The 16,750-nt window shown below is 39.8% G+C and overlaps 1 protein-coding gene across 1 annotated transcript; it reads right to left on the bottom strand.

Moving 5' to 3' along the window:
- Positions 1–4,363: 4,363 nt before the first annotated feature.
- Positions 4,364–14,913, bottom strand: LOC139461385 (uncharacterized). The gene is made up of 7 exons (XM_071242991.1): positions 14,853–14,913; positions 14,095–14,283; positions 12,224–12,364; positions 11,256–11,369; positions 10,714–10,899; positions 8,027–8,176; positions 4,364–5,142 (listed from the first exon to the last, which is right to left on the bottom strand). The coding sequence occupies exons 1-7, from the start codon at positions 14,911–14,913 to the stop codon at positions 4,364–4,366; spliced, it is 1,620 nt and encodes a 539-aa protein (XP_071099092.1).
- Between the last annotated feature and the right edge of the window lie 1,837 nt (positions 14,914–16,750).

Raw genomic sequence — 16,750 nt, 5'->3', positions numbered from 1 at the left:
TCCAGATTTGGTTATTTACTCAGGGTCTACCATTTCTATGTTACAGCTGTATTTATGGTCTACAAATTCAGTCCGACAGTCAACCCATGTGAAGTCTTTCATGGTCTGCTCTGTTCATAATTGTATAAGTTCAAAGAGTCTGAGAAAACCGGGGTGCAGGTGCCCCCTTGCCCAAGGCACCACATTTAGGTGCTCATTACATCAATCAGTATATATCAGAATCTTATCATGGGTTCTATTGCCAGATTGTTATGTTACACATAGTTTGTCAGCACCATGCTGTTGCTTGCCCAATTGTAAATGTGGTACTTCTGAGACCTTACCCGTGAAGATCCGGGGTAGATCACCTTGAAGCTCATGCGAATATATAAGCGAGTTAGTCTATGATGTAGATCACCTTGAAGCTTATATAAGCCAGTTAGTCTATGATGTAGATCACCTTGAAGCTCATGAGTATGTATAAGCCAGTTAGTCTATGATGTAGATCACCTTGAAGCTTATCAGTATATATAAGCCAGTTAGTCTATGATGTAGATCGCCTTGAAGCTCATCAGTATATTTAAGCGATGTTGCTATTATCTACGTGCACTTCCTATTTATACGGAGCTAGACAATACCAGGTAATAGAGAGAGTAGACTCTTGAAAATCCAGGGTAGAATAGGTCATCAGCAACCCATGCTTGCTGTAAAAGGCAACTATGCTTGTCGTAAAAGCTGACTAACGGGATCGGGTGGTCAGGCTTGCTGACTTGGTTAATGCATATCATTGTATCCCATTTGTGGGGATTGATGCTCATGATGTCAATCACGACTGTCTGGTCCAGACTAGATTATGTACAGACCACCCTCATATAGCTAGAATATTGATGAGTGTGGCGCAAAACAAAAACAAAAAACTTCTAAGACCTGCATTCCTTTGGGCTTTCCTCCCACAAGAAGAAACTGATTACTTTCCAGAGTTGTACCAAACCAAAATCTCTTGCTCATGGAGCCTGGTAAAACACATACCACAGATATTGCCAAACCTGACAAAAAATGACAACCAATTGTTCATGATTTTGATTTGAAGTCATTTTCTTCAATGGCAGCAATCCACCATGTGTGCATGAAATTTAACAAATGTTTTCAGATATTTTATCAAGCTGATTTACATAAATATTGTCGAAGAAGGTAATCCTTTTAAAGTATTTCATGAATTCTTAGACATTTTAGATTGAAAATTGCATTTTATTGAATTTACTTGTTTTAATTTAGTCCAATGTGTATCATATTGTTTTCTAAAAAATCCTTAATTGTTTTACTGTAAATTTGATTTTCTGTGATGTATTTGCCACTGATAGTCGTACCATGTATCGACAACTTTATGTTTGTAAATAAACAGATAAGAATATATGTAATCCAGTGTCAGTGTTGTAAATCACATTGAAGCTCATCAGTATATATAAGCCAGTTAGTCAATGATGTAGATCACCGTGAAGCTTATCCGTATATATAAGCCAGTATATCTATGATGACATCACCTTGAAGCTCATCAGTATATATAAGCCAGTTAGTCAATGATGTAGTTCACCTTGAAGCTCATCAGTATATATAAGCCAGTTAGTCAATGATGTAGATCACCTTGAAGCTCATCAGTATATGTAAGCCAGTAAGTATATGATGTAGATCACCTTGAAACTTCTCAATATTTATAAGCCTGTTAGCCTATGATGTACATCACCTTGAAGCTTATCAGTATATATAAGCCAGTATGTCTATGATGTAGATCACCTTGAAGCTCATCAGTATATAGATCACCTTGAAGCTTATCAGCATATATAAGCCAGTATGTCTATGATGTAGATCTAATTAAAGTTTATCAGTATATATAAGCCAGTAAGTACATGATGTAGATCACCTTGAAGCTTATCAGTATATATAAGCCAGTAAGCCTATGATGTAGATCACCTTGAAGCTTATCAGTATATATAAGCCAGTAAGTACATGATGTAGATCACGTTGAAACTTATCAGTATATATAAGCCAGTTAGCCAATGATGTAGATAACCTTGAAGCTCATCGGTATATATTAGCCAGTTAGTCTATGATAGAGATCACATTGAAGCTTATCCGTTTACATAAGACAGTTAGTTTATGATGTACATCACCTTGAAGCTCATCAGTATATATCAGCCAGTTAGTCTATGATGTAGATCACCTTGAAGCTGATCAGTATATATAAACCAATAAGTCTATGATGTAGATCACCTTGAAGCTCATCCGTATATATAAGCCAGTCAGTCTATGATGGCGAACACCTTGAAATATATCAGTATATATAAACCAATTAGTCAATGATGTAGATCACCTTGAAGCTCATCAGTATATATAAGCCAGGTAGTCTATGATATAGATCACCTTGAAGCTCATCAGTATATATAAGCCTGTCAGTCTATGATGTAGAACACCTTGAAATTTATCAGTATATATAAACCAATTAGTGTATGATGTAGATCACCTTGAAGCTTATCGGTATATATCAGCCAGTATGTCTATGATGTAGATCACCTTGAAATTTATCAGTATATATAAAACAGATAGTCTATGATGTATATCACCTGAAACTTATCAGTATATATAAGATAGTTAGTCTATGATGTAGATCACATATTTATCAGTATAATTTATATAAGCCGGTTAGTCTTTGATGTAGATCACCTTGAAACTCATCAGTATATATAAGCCAGTTAGTCTGTGATGTAGATCAGCTTGAAATTTATCAGTATATATAAACCAATTAGTCTATGATGTAGATCACCTTGAAGCTGATCAGTATATATCAGCCAGTTAGTCTATAATGTAGATAACCTTGAAGCTTATCAGTATATATAAGCCAGTCAGTCTATGATGTAGAACACCTTGAAGCTTATCGGTATATATAAACCAATAAGTCTGTGATGTAGATCACATTGAAGCCTATCAGTATATATCAGCCAGTATGTCTATGATGTAGATCAGCTTGAAGCTCATCAGTATACATCAGCCAGTAGGTCTATGATGTAGATCACAAGATGGTTATCAGTATATATCAGCCAATATGTCTATGATGTAGATCGGTATATATAAGCCAGTATGTCTATGATGAAGATCACCTCGAAGATCACCTAGAAGCTCATCAGTATATATGAGCCAGTTAGTCTATGATGTAGATCACCTTGAAGCTTTACAGTATATATCAGGCAGTTAGTCTTTGATGTAGATCACCTTGAAGCTCATCAGTATACATAAGCCAGTATGTCTATGATGAAGATCACCTCGAAGATCACCCTGAAGCTCATCAGTTCACCTTCTTAGGCGAGCAATGTTTCCATACTACTTAAACCCCGCCCCCTCAAATATTGTTTCTGAAAACATGACCCCGGACAATGTCAGCCTTTTAAGAAAGTCATTCTTTCAGTAAAACTTCTGTTTCTTTTCGCAAAATCACATTGTCAATCTCTTAAGAAAGTCATTCTTTCAGTGAAACATTATTTCCAGAAGAGTACAAATTTCTTTTCGGAATACTTACTGCTATTGATACTACATGTACTATATTTTCCGTGGTCTCGTTGATAAAGCGCTTTCCGGGAGTGCGGAAGGTCGTTGGTTCAATGCCCGGCAGCGTCATACCAGAAGACGTTAAAGAATGGTACTTGTTGTTACCCACTGGACTCATTACTGGGATGAAACAAGGACTGATCGCCTCTGAATCATGGTGTGTTTGGGGTGGCCTGGTATCTCAGTGGTCTAGTACTGCAAAATCGGCTGACTACAAGCAGCCACACCCACACAAGCGAATGCGCGTCGCTACCCCATTTCACATCACTACAACTTTGTCCATTAATCCCGATGAGTGCTCGCTGGCTGACTCATAACTTGAGTGTTGTATCATCAAGGCTCACAATTTTAGCCGACATTCATAGTAAATAGTCTATAGTCCATATTAGCTTTTCCAGAAATTATTCTTTCAAATGTAGCTTACACAGACCTTCATTAATAGTTATATTCTGTAGAATATTCTGTGCACTCTGGCTCATTCGCTCACTCGCTAACTCCCTCACTCCCTCCCTCACTCCCTCCCTCACTCCCATACTCCCTCCCTCCCTCCCTCACTCACGCCGTTGTATCACCAAAGCTCACACTTTTATTCAACACTGATATAGATCAATTGTGGTTTGTTCCTGGTATTAGAAAGAAAGAACTTGTTTGCACCTAACACGCATGATTATCAATAAAAACAATTAGACATGAGATGCAACTTATTCATTTATTTGAGACAGTTTCTATCTCCTGCTCAGCGTCCCACATACATGGTTGTTTCCTCTGCTGCTCCCTTTCCTGATCCCTATCCTGGTCCCTCTCCCTTTCCTGATCCCTTTCCTGATCCCTCTGCTGGTCCCTCTGCTGGTCCCTCTGCTGGTCCCTCTGCTGGTCCCTCTGCTGGTCCCTCTGCTGATCCCTTTCCTGATCCCTTTCCTGATCCCTCTGCTGGTCCCTCTGCTGGTCCCTCTGCTGGTCCCTCTGCTGGTCCCTCTGCTGGTCCCTCTGCTGATCCCTCGTTTGATCCACAGTTGGGATCAGGGTTGAGGGCAGATGTGATCACCTCTTCCGTGGTCTGATCACCTAGTTTCAGAACATGATCCGATGAGGATGCGACTTCATTCACCGTGGAATTGCTCACCACGGAGCTGACTGTCACCACGTAAATCTCGGCCTTTGCTTTCAAATCCGCAAGGTGCGATTCGAGACTGGAACCATCTTTGCTTACACCATCAGTTAGAACCACAACGATGTTGTCTTCATCAACTCTGTCGCCGTTGTGGTGCGTGAAAACATCAAACACTGATAGTTCTATAGCACTGGATATCATGGTACCGCCGCCCTCTCCGTGCTGTGATCGTATGGCTGCCAGAACGTTGGTTTTGTTGGCATAAGTATTCAAATGAAACCCAACTTTTGCCGTTTTGGTGAAAGACATAAAAGCGACTCTGTTGCCCTCAGCGCTGATACTGGTGCCCTTGACCATGCGGAGGACGAACTCCTTCATCTTCTGGTAATCGTTGTTCATAACTGAGGAAGACACATCCTCAATGATGAGGATATCCAGGGGACCAGGTCGGCATTCTAAACAGAATGTACATGAATGTAAGAATGTTACATGGATCATATACCAGTGCTACATGGAACATATACCATTGTTACATGGAACATATACCAGTGTTACATGGAACATATACCAGTGTTACATGGAACATATATACCAGTGTTACATGGATAATATACCATTGTTACATGCATCATATACCACTGTTACATGGATCATATACCACTGTTACATGAAACATATATCAGTGGTATATTGAACATATACCACTGTTACATGGAACATATACCAGTGTTACATGGAACATATACCAGTGTTACATGGATCATATACCAGTGTTACATGGAACATATACCACTGTTACATGGAACATATACCAGTGTCACATGGAACATATACCACTGTTACATGGAACATATATCAGTGTTACATGGAACATATACCCGTGTTACATGGAACATACACCAGTGTTACATGGATCATATACCAGTGTTACATAGAACATCTACCAGTGTTACATGGAACATATACCACTGTTACATGGAACATATATCAGTGTTACATGGAACATATACCCGTGTTACATGGAACATACACCAGTGTTACATGGATCATATACCAGTGTTACATAGAACATCTACCAGTGTTACATGGAACATACACCGGTGTTACATGGAATATATATCAGTGTTACATGGAACATATTCCAGTGTTACATGGAACATACACCATTGTCACATGGAGCATCTACCATTGTTACATGTACATATACCATTGTTACATGGATCATATACCAGTGTAAGATGGAACATCTACCAGTGTTACATGAAACATATACCATTGTTACATGGATCATATACCAGTGTTACATGGAACATATACCATTGTCACATGGAGCATCTACCATTGTTACATGTACATATACCATTGTTACACCTTAACTTTGAAAATCAATAAATTTGCTTTTTTCGGCACACATTTACGTTTCAAACATTTAGGGGTCATATACCATTGTTACATGGAGCATATGCCATTGTTACATGGATCATATACCATTGTTACATGGATCATATATCAGTGTTACATGCAGCATATATCATTGTCACATGGCGCATCTACCATTGTTACATGTACATATACCATTGTTACATGGAACATATACCATTGTTACATGTTCATATACCATTGTTACATGGAACATATACCATGTTCATATACCATTGTTACATGGATCATAAACCATTGTTACATGTACATACACCATTGTTACCTACGGCATATACCATTGTTTCATGGAACATATACGATTACAATACATTGTTGTTGTTATTTTTTATCTTATTTTATATCCACATGTAAAATAATTAAGCAAACATAACTATATATCAGCCATGTAAAATAGCACATATTACATATTGTATCCTATACAGTTGGTGTTTATTAAGTTTCATGCCGATACCGAAATACAGTGACCAACACACAACATATTTCCCGGTAATAGTTATTTGAAGATTGCTACTCTGCTTCTCCACATAATCGGAAATGTGTCTTGTTGGAAATATTAAGTGATGAAATAAGTACATGTGTCTTGTTGGAAATATTAAGTGCTGAAATAAGTACATGTGTCTTGTTCGAAATATTAAGTGCTGAAATAAGTACATGTGTCTGGTTGGAAATAACAAGTGCTGAAATAAGTACATGTGTCTTGTTGAAAATATTAAGTGCTGAAATGTGTTTGTTAAGTTTGATCTATACCTTTGAATAACAGCAAAACTTAATCTTAGTGATAACTTTCCAGTATCGATCGACTGGCAAGCTCCAATCATCCTCAATCATGCTCTTGTGATCAAAACTGTTCCTCTAAGTTGATTTTATATTTATCAAAATAAAATTTGATCTTTGAAAACTGTTTAAAATGAAGTTTTGATTTTGAAAAATACACATCTGGGGATAGGTATCTTAGACACCTTAACTTTGAAAATCAATAAATTTGCTTTTTTCGGCACACATTTACGTTTCAAACATTTAGGGGTCATGAGATTGCAAATTAAATTCTTACATCGGTTTTCATTGAACCAATATATTTTTACCCACAATTACCGAGTCATAGATTACCTTCTACAAACTACCTGAAACCCAAACTCACTTTCCTTTCTTTCGCCCAATGACAATCTATTTTACACAAACCTTTCTTCATGATTTGATGATATCTTAGACGCTTTTTAAATGAGGTATATGTAATTTATAGATATTTCCGAAAGCTACAAGGACGTCGAAAATACAGGACTGGTGCTTCACCTTTTCCCAAATGTACAAAATAGTTTTTTTCTCGTACAATTTTCTTGTCCTTAGGATAAAAACAATAGAGCTGCTACGTTCTGATGAGTTTCGGAGATCAAATGTATTCAACTTCCGTCATGTCATATTTTATGATATTATATACACAACAGCAGATGAATTGTTTGATAGGCGTTACTTGGAAGTTGGCGGATGACAAAGTAGACACAATTTACGGGATAAAGCAACAATCACCACACCTATGTAAGCTTATCAATTGCTTCATGTCTCATTGGCTTCTACCTCTGTGTTCTTTGTCCAGCATGTTGTGAGTATTATCCTTCTGTTGTCATTACCTACTCATGTTATCCCACTCATGTATGCTTTTGTTGTTCCTGCTTATCCTCTGCTGCTAATCCTCCACCTACTATATATATTCTGTACAATGTTCCTCATTCGCATATGACGACTTATGCTACGAAATAAATACAAAATATCACCTTAGAACAATATTACATTAAACTGCCAGTATGAATCAATTATAATCACTGGAAAAACGAATATGTCTCCCGAAACCTGATGCATGCGCCACTTCTACACTCGATATGCATCATAAGTATACATTACCAAAACAAAAGTTTATAGGATCCCAAAAGGTACCGCCGTTCAGAGAATAGACTTTATTTCTTCCACAAGTTGCTGACAGGATAAAGAAGGGTTCGAAACAGCTATTGTAAGGACTTTCTTCGCACATGAAGTCCAGGTTGCTCCATGTTCCTGCAACAATAAATGAGTGAGTGAGTGAGTGAGGCAGTGAGTGAGTACGGGTTTAGGCCGCTTTTGGCAATATCACGGCATGGGACACCAGAAATGGGCTTCACACATTGTACCCATGTCGGGAATCGAACCCAAATCTTCGGCGTGATGAGTTAACGCTTTAACTACTATGCCACCCGACGGCTCCGAGTGAGTAGTGAGTGAGTGGCCCGGGATTTGAGTGAGTGAGTGAGTGGCCCCGAATTTGGGTGGGTGGGTCGTTGAGTGAGTGAGGGTGTTTGGATGTGTGGGTGTGTGAGTATGACCAGTCGCCTCAGTTATATATAACTCATACGCAAAAGCACTGCAAGTGGTCTTAAAGCAAATAGATAACAGACAGGGAACCATAACTTGATACGAGTTTTAGCATGTAGTGAAGCCTGATGGTCTTATCAACATTTTTGGTTGCATTTTGGAAGCCCCGAGTGAAAACTCAACATAAAAAACGAAACGCCAAAACGCACCATTTCAATGACTATATGGGTATCATCCATCTATTTCTCGCGAAATCGAAAATTCACGAACTGTAATAGGTATAAAACAGTGGCCGATTCTTGGACCTACCACTACTTGGTCAACAATGCCATGCCAAACTCAAATTCAGAGAAACAAGGCTCTCGGACCTTTGGAAGCTGGAGAGCCTGTCCAAGATGTTGCCCGTCATTTTAACGTTAACATAACCACAATTTACCGTCTCCTGCATCGATATGCTACACAGACCACAGATGGCCTTCCTCGGAGCGGTCGTCCTAGGGTTACCACACCTCGCCAAGATCGGCATCCGTTCCTAACTGCAAGTGAAAGTGCTCGACAGACCATAGGAACACATAATGGACACATTAGCCGGGGCTCTGTGATCCGACGTCTCCATTCCAACAACCTCAGATGTCGCCGACCAGCACGTCGTCCTGTTCTCCAACCACGGCATCGACAAGCATGACTTCAGTGGGCACAGGGTCACAATTCGCATCATCGTGAGTGGAGGCGTGTCATCTTCTCTGATGAAAGTCGCTTTTGTGTCTCGCCCTCGGCCCTGATCTGAACCCCATCGAACACTTGTGTGATTTGGTTCAAAGGCGTCTGCACAATGTTCGCCCAGTCCCTACAACTGCATATGTACTATCCACAGCTGCTCTGGATGTGTGCAGGAGGATCCCTAGGGCCTTCACAAATCGTCTGATCCACTCAATGTGCAGGAGATGTGTGGCAGTGATCAATGCGAATGGTGGTCACACCAGGTATTGACTGACATTTTGGTAGTTACCCGAAACTGTGTAAGCCCTTAACATTTGAAGAAATTGTATTTTATGTCATCTGCCTTTCAATCCACTAAACTTTCTTCAGTCATGTTTTGTCAATCTTGGCCTATTAGTATTTCTTGTCTTTACTGTTGAAAAAAATAGCATGTATACTGCATGCTCGACTTGCGTTTCTTTTGCGTGTGAGTATATATATATATATATATATATATATATATATATATATAGATAGATATATATATATATATATATATATAATCCATATTTTTTTCAGTCGACACAGTTATATATAGCTGTAGTTATATATCTCTATATGATTGGTCGAAACAGTTAGTTATATATCCATACATGTGCAGTTGTCACAGCTAGTTATATATCCTTACATGGTCAGTAAAGATAGCTAGTTATATAACCACACATGATCAGTTGACACAGCTGGTTATATATCCTTACTTGGTCAGTCGACACAGCTAGTTAAATATCCACACATGGTCAGTCGACACAGCTGGTTATATATCCTTACTTGGTCAGTCGACACAGCTAGTTATATATCCACACACGGTCAGTCGACACAGCTAGTTATATATCCATACATGGTCAGTCGACACAGCTAGTTATATATCCATACATGGTCAGTCTAGACACAGCTAGTTATATATCCTTACATGGTCAGTCGACACAGCTTGTTATATATCCTTACATGGTCAGTCGACACAGCTTGTTATATATCCACACATGGTCAGTCGACACAGCTAGTTATATATCCACACACGGTCAGTTGTCGCAGCTGGTTATATATCCTTACGTGGTCAGTGGACACAGCTAGTTATATTTCCTTACATGGTCAGTCGACACAGCTGGTTTTATATCCAAACATGGTCAGTAAACACAGCTAGTTATATATCCTTACATGATCAGTCGACACAGTTAAATATATATCCATACATTGTTAGTCGACATAGCTAATTATATATCCACACATGGGCAGTCGACACAGTTAGTTATATATCCTTACATGGTCAGTCGACACAGTTAGTTATATATCCACGCATGGTCAGTCGACACAGCTGGTTATACATCCACACATGGTCAGTCGACACAGCTAGTTATATATCCATACATTGTCAGTAGACACAGTTAGTAAAATATCCACACATGATCAGTGGACACAGCTGATCTGTCGACATGCCAGTTATATACTATTATCCACATGTTTACCTATAATTATATGTTACCAACCTGCACTCCATATTGGATTGTTTGTCCCGCAAGAAGGGATAGTTGGCAAGCGATTAAGGGGTTTTATCCCACGAGGCACTTCGTACCAGCCGATCGGGAGACGGTCATCATTGGTTTCCTCGATCACCCGGTTAGAAGGCTGTCGTTCATCCAGACGAGGCAATGGGCTCTTGTGAACACATGGATCTGCAGGCAGAAACCAATTGCAGTAAACTACGGTTAAAACGAACACGCTTATAACGAAGTGACTGATAAAACGAACTTACTAAGTAAAATTAGTGGTCCCTTCGAGTTCGCTATAACTGTAGTTTACTGTACAGTATGTCTGATTGTTACTGTTTCTGACGTAGTTTTATCTCATTATTTTTCACAACATATTTTATCAGGACACCAGCAAACAAATTTATTTTTTCTCAAAACCTAATACAAATTTTAAATCACCAATGATTTTTGGATCAAATTGTATTTTTAACACAAAATCCCAACCTAGAAAATTAAATGTTGATCCTAAGGAGGATATAGAAGAAGGACATCCAACCTACCTCCTTCACATGTAGGTCCAGAGAGGCCTGTAGGACAGGTGCAGGAAAAACCATCACGCGACGATCTGCATGTACCTCCATTGTGACAGGGGTAACCAGAACAGAAATTGGGTTCTGGAAAAAAGGTAAGAGGACATAATTGATAATGCTGTCGATGTTTAGATAAAGATTTTCGAGGTGTGGATGTTAATGTAGACAGACAAGGCTGCAAATCATTTGGTACTATGTGATACATGGGACGATTCACTATACAACTGTATTCATGCCGTGTGTCTAAAGTTACTTCTATGCTTTGAGAGAAATTACAACTTAAACATTGATTGTTGTTGTTTGTTTGTTGCTTGTTTAACGCCGCACTCAGCAATATTCCAGCTGTATGACGGCGGTCTGTAAATAATCGAGCCTGGGTCAGACAATCCAGCGATTGACATCATGAGGGGTGTCGTACTCACATATTGAGTTATTATTGAGTTATAATAGTTTAAATAGTGGACATTTGTACACAAAACAGTTCATTGCAGGATACTTGAGTGTGACGAGATCTAGGAGCGACGAAACACTATGACATACGACTCGTGCATCGTGTGTTGGAAATACTACAACATGCATATGTAGGCCATACACAAACGAGTTTCTCATCAATTCAAGATTTTTAAAATGGTAGAGAGGCCAATCTTCCATTTTTAGCCACATTTTTTTAATTGAAGATTGAAATCTAAAATGCTGAAAATTAAGAATGACTCAGGACGACACAAACAAAAGGATTGACTCGAGATTTAAAATGACCCGAACGACAATGAGAACCATTTTTTCCTCTTCTGTTTGTATTACTTAATGGATCAAATGTATTATCTAGTTATCAGTTACGTTTTTCAAACTAGTTTGATTTCTGTGCAAGCTGCCTGAAAATTACCTTGTACATCTAATGATAATTCCGTAGACTGATAAGATAATGTGAATGTACTTACGAACACAGAAGACGCTCCCTGTCACATTAGTTCTCAGTTGAAACACATCACTACCGCAATATTGAGTCAAGATCTCAAATTCCTTGAAACATGTTTCTTGCTCATTCTGTATGCACATCACGGATTTTCCTTGTCTATGTTCTGTAAAAAAAATAGATTCACGTTTGTCATCAAAACTGGCTCCTACAAGATAAATCGCTTGAGTGAGACCAAGCATTATCTATATTGACGTCATTGGTTACCATGACGTCATAATCAAATGACGTCACCAATGGCTCTGCTACTGAAGCTGTTGGCAGTATTTGTTACACTTAAGACACTGTTTATTACTGTCTACAAACGGAAAAAGTTGGATGATAAACTGAATCTAACCCTTGTGTCGTATTGATATCAGATATATGAACACTCGTCGATAAAAGTTTGAAATTCCGACTCGTGGAGATATGTTTGATATCAAAAGACACTCGGGTGAGATTCTCCATTTATCTTATAATATCGATGTGATTAACCATTTGAATAAAGATGAATAGTATGCAGACGAACTCCTGACATGAACTAGTTTTAATTCTCAATAATCGATGCGGCATGGTATCTCTGTGTGCACTCAAAACCTGGCATAATCCCGGTTTAGTCCAAGCAGAGACACACAGATGCATACACGTAGCCTCTATTATCATACGGACCGCCTCCGTGGTCTAGTGGTAGAGCGTCCGCCCGGAGAGTGGAAGGTCCGGGGTTCGATCCCAGACTGCGTCATACCAAAAGACGTTAAAAGATGGTTCTTGTTGCTACCCCGTCTGGCGCTCGTCTTGTCGGCTCAGAGTCAGTATACTGTGTCTGAGTGGGCTATTCATGTTAAACTGCGGCATGGTATCTCACTGTGCTAGCACTATAAATCGGCATCAGTCCGGACGAGTACAAGCAGGCATGCACGTCGCTATATAAGTGCAATAAACTTAGGCGCTATGTTAAACCCCATTTCACCACACCTCTTTTATCATACACGAAAATTCATACGGGTTTCTCAAGGTATTTCAGTGAGTTCATTGCCCAAATATGTTTTCGCAAAGTGAATATCACACATCAGGAATGATATAGAATTTAACCATGCTCGCTGAAGGGTTACATAATAAATGATTTTTTACATGAAAGAGAATATTGACGATACATGAACATATTCGGCTTAAAATCGCTGTAAACAGTCGAATTATAAGGAAAGGACAGTTAGCTTAATGGTTAGAGTGTTTGATCGTGGTCACGTTCACATGTGTTCTATTCTGTCTGGATCAACATAACATAGTCATACATGTGATTGTTTGTTGTTTAACGCCGCACTCAGCAATGTTCCAGCTATATGACGGCGTCTGGGAATAATCGAGTCTGAACCAGACAATCCAGTTATTGACGAGAATTCACGAGAATCGATCCCCGCAATTGGTATACGATGACATGTATTTACCAAGTCAGTGAGCTTGACCACTCGATCCCGTTAGTCGCCTTTTACGACAAGCATGGCCATGGGTTCCTGGAGACCTATTCTACCCCGGACTTCATTCGGTTCTTTGTTTGTTGTTTAACGCCGCACTCAGCAATTTTGCAGCTATATGGCGGCGGTCTGTACATAATCGGGTCTGGACCAGACAATCCAGTGATTAATATCATGAGCATCGATCCAAGCAATTGGGATCGATGACATGCATCAACCAAGTCAACGAGCCTGACACCCGATCCCGTTAGTCGCCTTTAACGACAAGCATAGTGGGTCCATATTTCAATCAGAACCATTTGACTACATATGATTTTAAAAAAGCAAACCAATGTTTAAAGAGAAATATACTTCATGTGAAGGTACAAATGTTGTCTCTATCTACCTTTCACCCAGATCGGGTACTTTCCACCACAGTGCCCAACGCCCGGGGGGTAGTCCAACAGCAATCCGTCGCCTGGGATCGTGTATGCGTTACCTTGCAGGGTTGAATCGTCCATGGTCTGATTTCTTTTGAAATAAGGCATTCGACTCAAAAAGTTATCCATACGAGTCCTTGTTGCACTGCAAATGTCTGAAAAATAAGGACATGTACACGTGAGACTGATGACGATAAACAGGTGATGTGAAATGGGGTTTAACGTCGCGTCCAAGATTATTGCACTTATACCACGGAGGCGGTCGACGATAAACGGGCGAAAACCGTCCATTAGCATCTGGGGTGTTTGTTATCTTCGTTTTTGTTAAAAACCGCACTCTCTAAATAATCGAGTCGGGACCAGACAATCCACCGACTGGCATCATGAATATAATTCCACTCAAGTCTGACCACCCGATCCCGTTAGTCGCCTCTTTCGACAAGCATAGTCGCCTTTTATCGCAAGCATGGGGTGTTGAATCCCTATTCTACCACGTATTTCTGGAGAGTATCTTACTGCCTGGCAAATACAGCGAACCCTGTTGACGTCTGTTGGAGCGTCTATGTAGATGTGAAGTGAGCTTAGGTTAGGTTAGTTTAGCTGACAACCTTTTGTAGCTCACCTGGCCATATGAGCTTATGTCGTTGCAAGTGGTCCGCCATTGTGGTACATTTACATTTACTGTTTAAACTAAGTTTGATGTCAATCAATGTAAGTTACTTACCGATCGACTGGCAGGGCACGAATTGCAGCAGCACCACAAAGAGCAAGATCCGTCCCATCATTTCCTGAACAGATATAAAATGAACTAAGTTACACTTGACGTTTCAAATTCAGAGATAAACATTACGTGTTTGAAGATTTGCGGATGTCACTGAGATGAGTGAGTGAGTTGGGTTTAACGCCGCTTTTAACAGTATTCCAGTTATATCGCGGCGTGTCAGCTTAATGTGGGAGGAAAGCCCGAAGTGTGGCAGGTCTCAGACGTTTACCACTTCGGGGAGACCAACGAGCACGGGTATGGTGCTGACAAACCTAGAAACATAATTGGGGCGAACCGGGAGTCGAACCCACAATCATATGTTTCTGGCGTGCCCAAGGGACGCAATTCTGCACAGCGAAACGCGGCGCCTGAAACGACTGGGTCACTCGTGCCACCTCATTGAGGTGAAATTGGGCTTAACGTCGCGTCCAAGATTTTTGCACTTATATAGCGACGTGTGTGTGTTTGTGTGTGTATGTTTGTGGCTGCTTGTGCTAGTCCGGATTGATGCCGATTTATAGTGCCAGCTAACTTAGATATCAAGCCGCAGTTTAACATGAATATCCCACTTAAACACAGTATACTGACACCGAGCCGACCAGTCCTTTTTTCAGCCCCTTAATACCGAGGGTAACAACAAGTAACATCTTTTGACGTCTTTTGGTATGAACCCCGGACCTTCCGCTGTCCGGGCCGACGCTCTGCCACTACACCATTAAGTATTTAATATATTCTGAGCATTGAAACCCGTACATCTTAAAACATAACGGTTATTTACATCGTAAATAGTTATATCGGCAATTTTCTGTTGCACACTCTACGTGTATCCAAACAATAATGAGCCATACATGCCACTTGTCAAAGTAGAGGTAATGTATGGGTCACAACTTCTTTATTACTGTAAAGGCGACGTTTCGGTATAGATCCTGATACCGTTGTCAAGCAAGGCTGAATAATAAGCATGGTACGTATACAGAATATATATATAGTAGGTGGAGGATTAACAGTAACAATAATTGCATATATCAGAGAGATTAACATGAGTAGGTTAAATAATAACAACAGAAGGAAAGAACTGTAACAACATGAGTGAGTGAGTGATTGAGGTTTTACGCCGCTTTTAGCAATATTCCAGCAATACCACGGCGGGGGCACCAGAAATGGGCTTCACACATTGTACCCATGTCGGGAATCGAACCAGGGTCTTTGGCGTGACGAGCGAACGCTTTAACCACTAGGCTACCCGACCGCCCTAAGAACACGATGGACAGAGAACACATGATGCTGAAGCCAAAGAGGGCGGAAGCCAGTTGAACAGGATTAAGAGTGGGGGAAAATCTGTTCCCGAAAATAGTGGTAAAACATAAGGGTTTACAATTTGTTTATATATATATGTATACATACCAGACACAAAAGGAAACTGTGCATGTGCTAAAATCATATATACAGTTTCTTTTGGTGCCTCGTTAATATCACTGTTTGATGATATAACACATGATGTTGTTGGTTTCCCCTTTCTGAGAATCAAGTCTGGAAGCACCGAGTGAGTTAAAATTTAATATCACAGGAATATTTCGGTCATATCGTGACCAGAGTAAGTTACACTTAATGTAACATAATAGCATATTAAAATCGACGACAGACAGTGTAAGAACCAGTATATCACACTTGTGTTTTTATACCTTGTATTAGAGCATTAATATGTTATGACTATTGTTTGGGAAAAAACAAAAACAGGCTAGAGATCAACAGCAACCAAAGTTAGTCCCCCATTCTAGGGACAATGGGGACAGATGGGAACCTCTGCTACCTGCACGCTTCCCCAGCTAAATTTGCACCATCTACATATGCTACGATTA

Source organism: Haliotis cracherodii, unplaced genomic scaffold (genome assembly GCF_022045235.1).
Source record: "Haliotis cracherodii isolate W230 unplaced genomic scaffold, xgHalCrac1.p SCAF_14, whole genome shotgun sequence".
Taxonomy (NCBI): Eukaryota; Metazoa; Mollusca; class Gastropoda; order Lepetellida; family Haliotidae; genus Haliotis; species Haliotis cracherodii.
The sequence above is the reverse complement of the archived record's forward strand: the minus strand, read 5'-3'. Positions and strand labels throughout refer to the sequence as shown.

Bases quoted from the DNA above. Each gene is read 5' to 3' on its own strand.
- LOC139461385 (XM_071242991.1), bottom strand. From the start codon at position 14,913: ATGATGGGACGGATCTTGCTCTTTGTGGTGCTGCTGCAATTCGTGCCC. The intron at 14,284-14,852 runs GTAAGTAACTTA...CTTATTTTTCAG, and splicing joins CGTGCCCTGCCAGTCGATCG to ACATTTGCAGTGCAACAAGG. The intron at 11,370-12,223 runs GTAAGTACATTC...CCTTTTTTCCAG, and splicing joins AGGGAGCGTCTTCTGTGTTC to AACCCAATTTCTGTTCTGGT.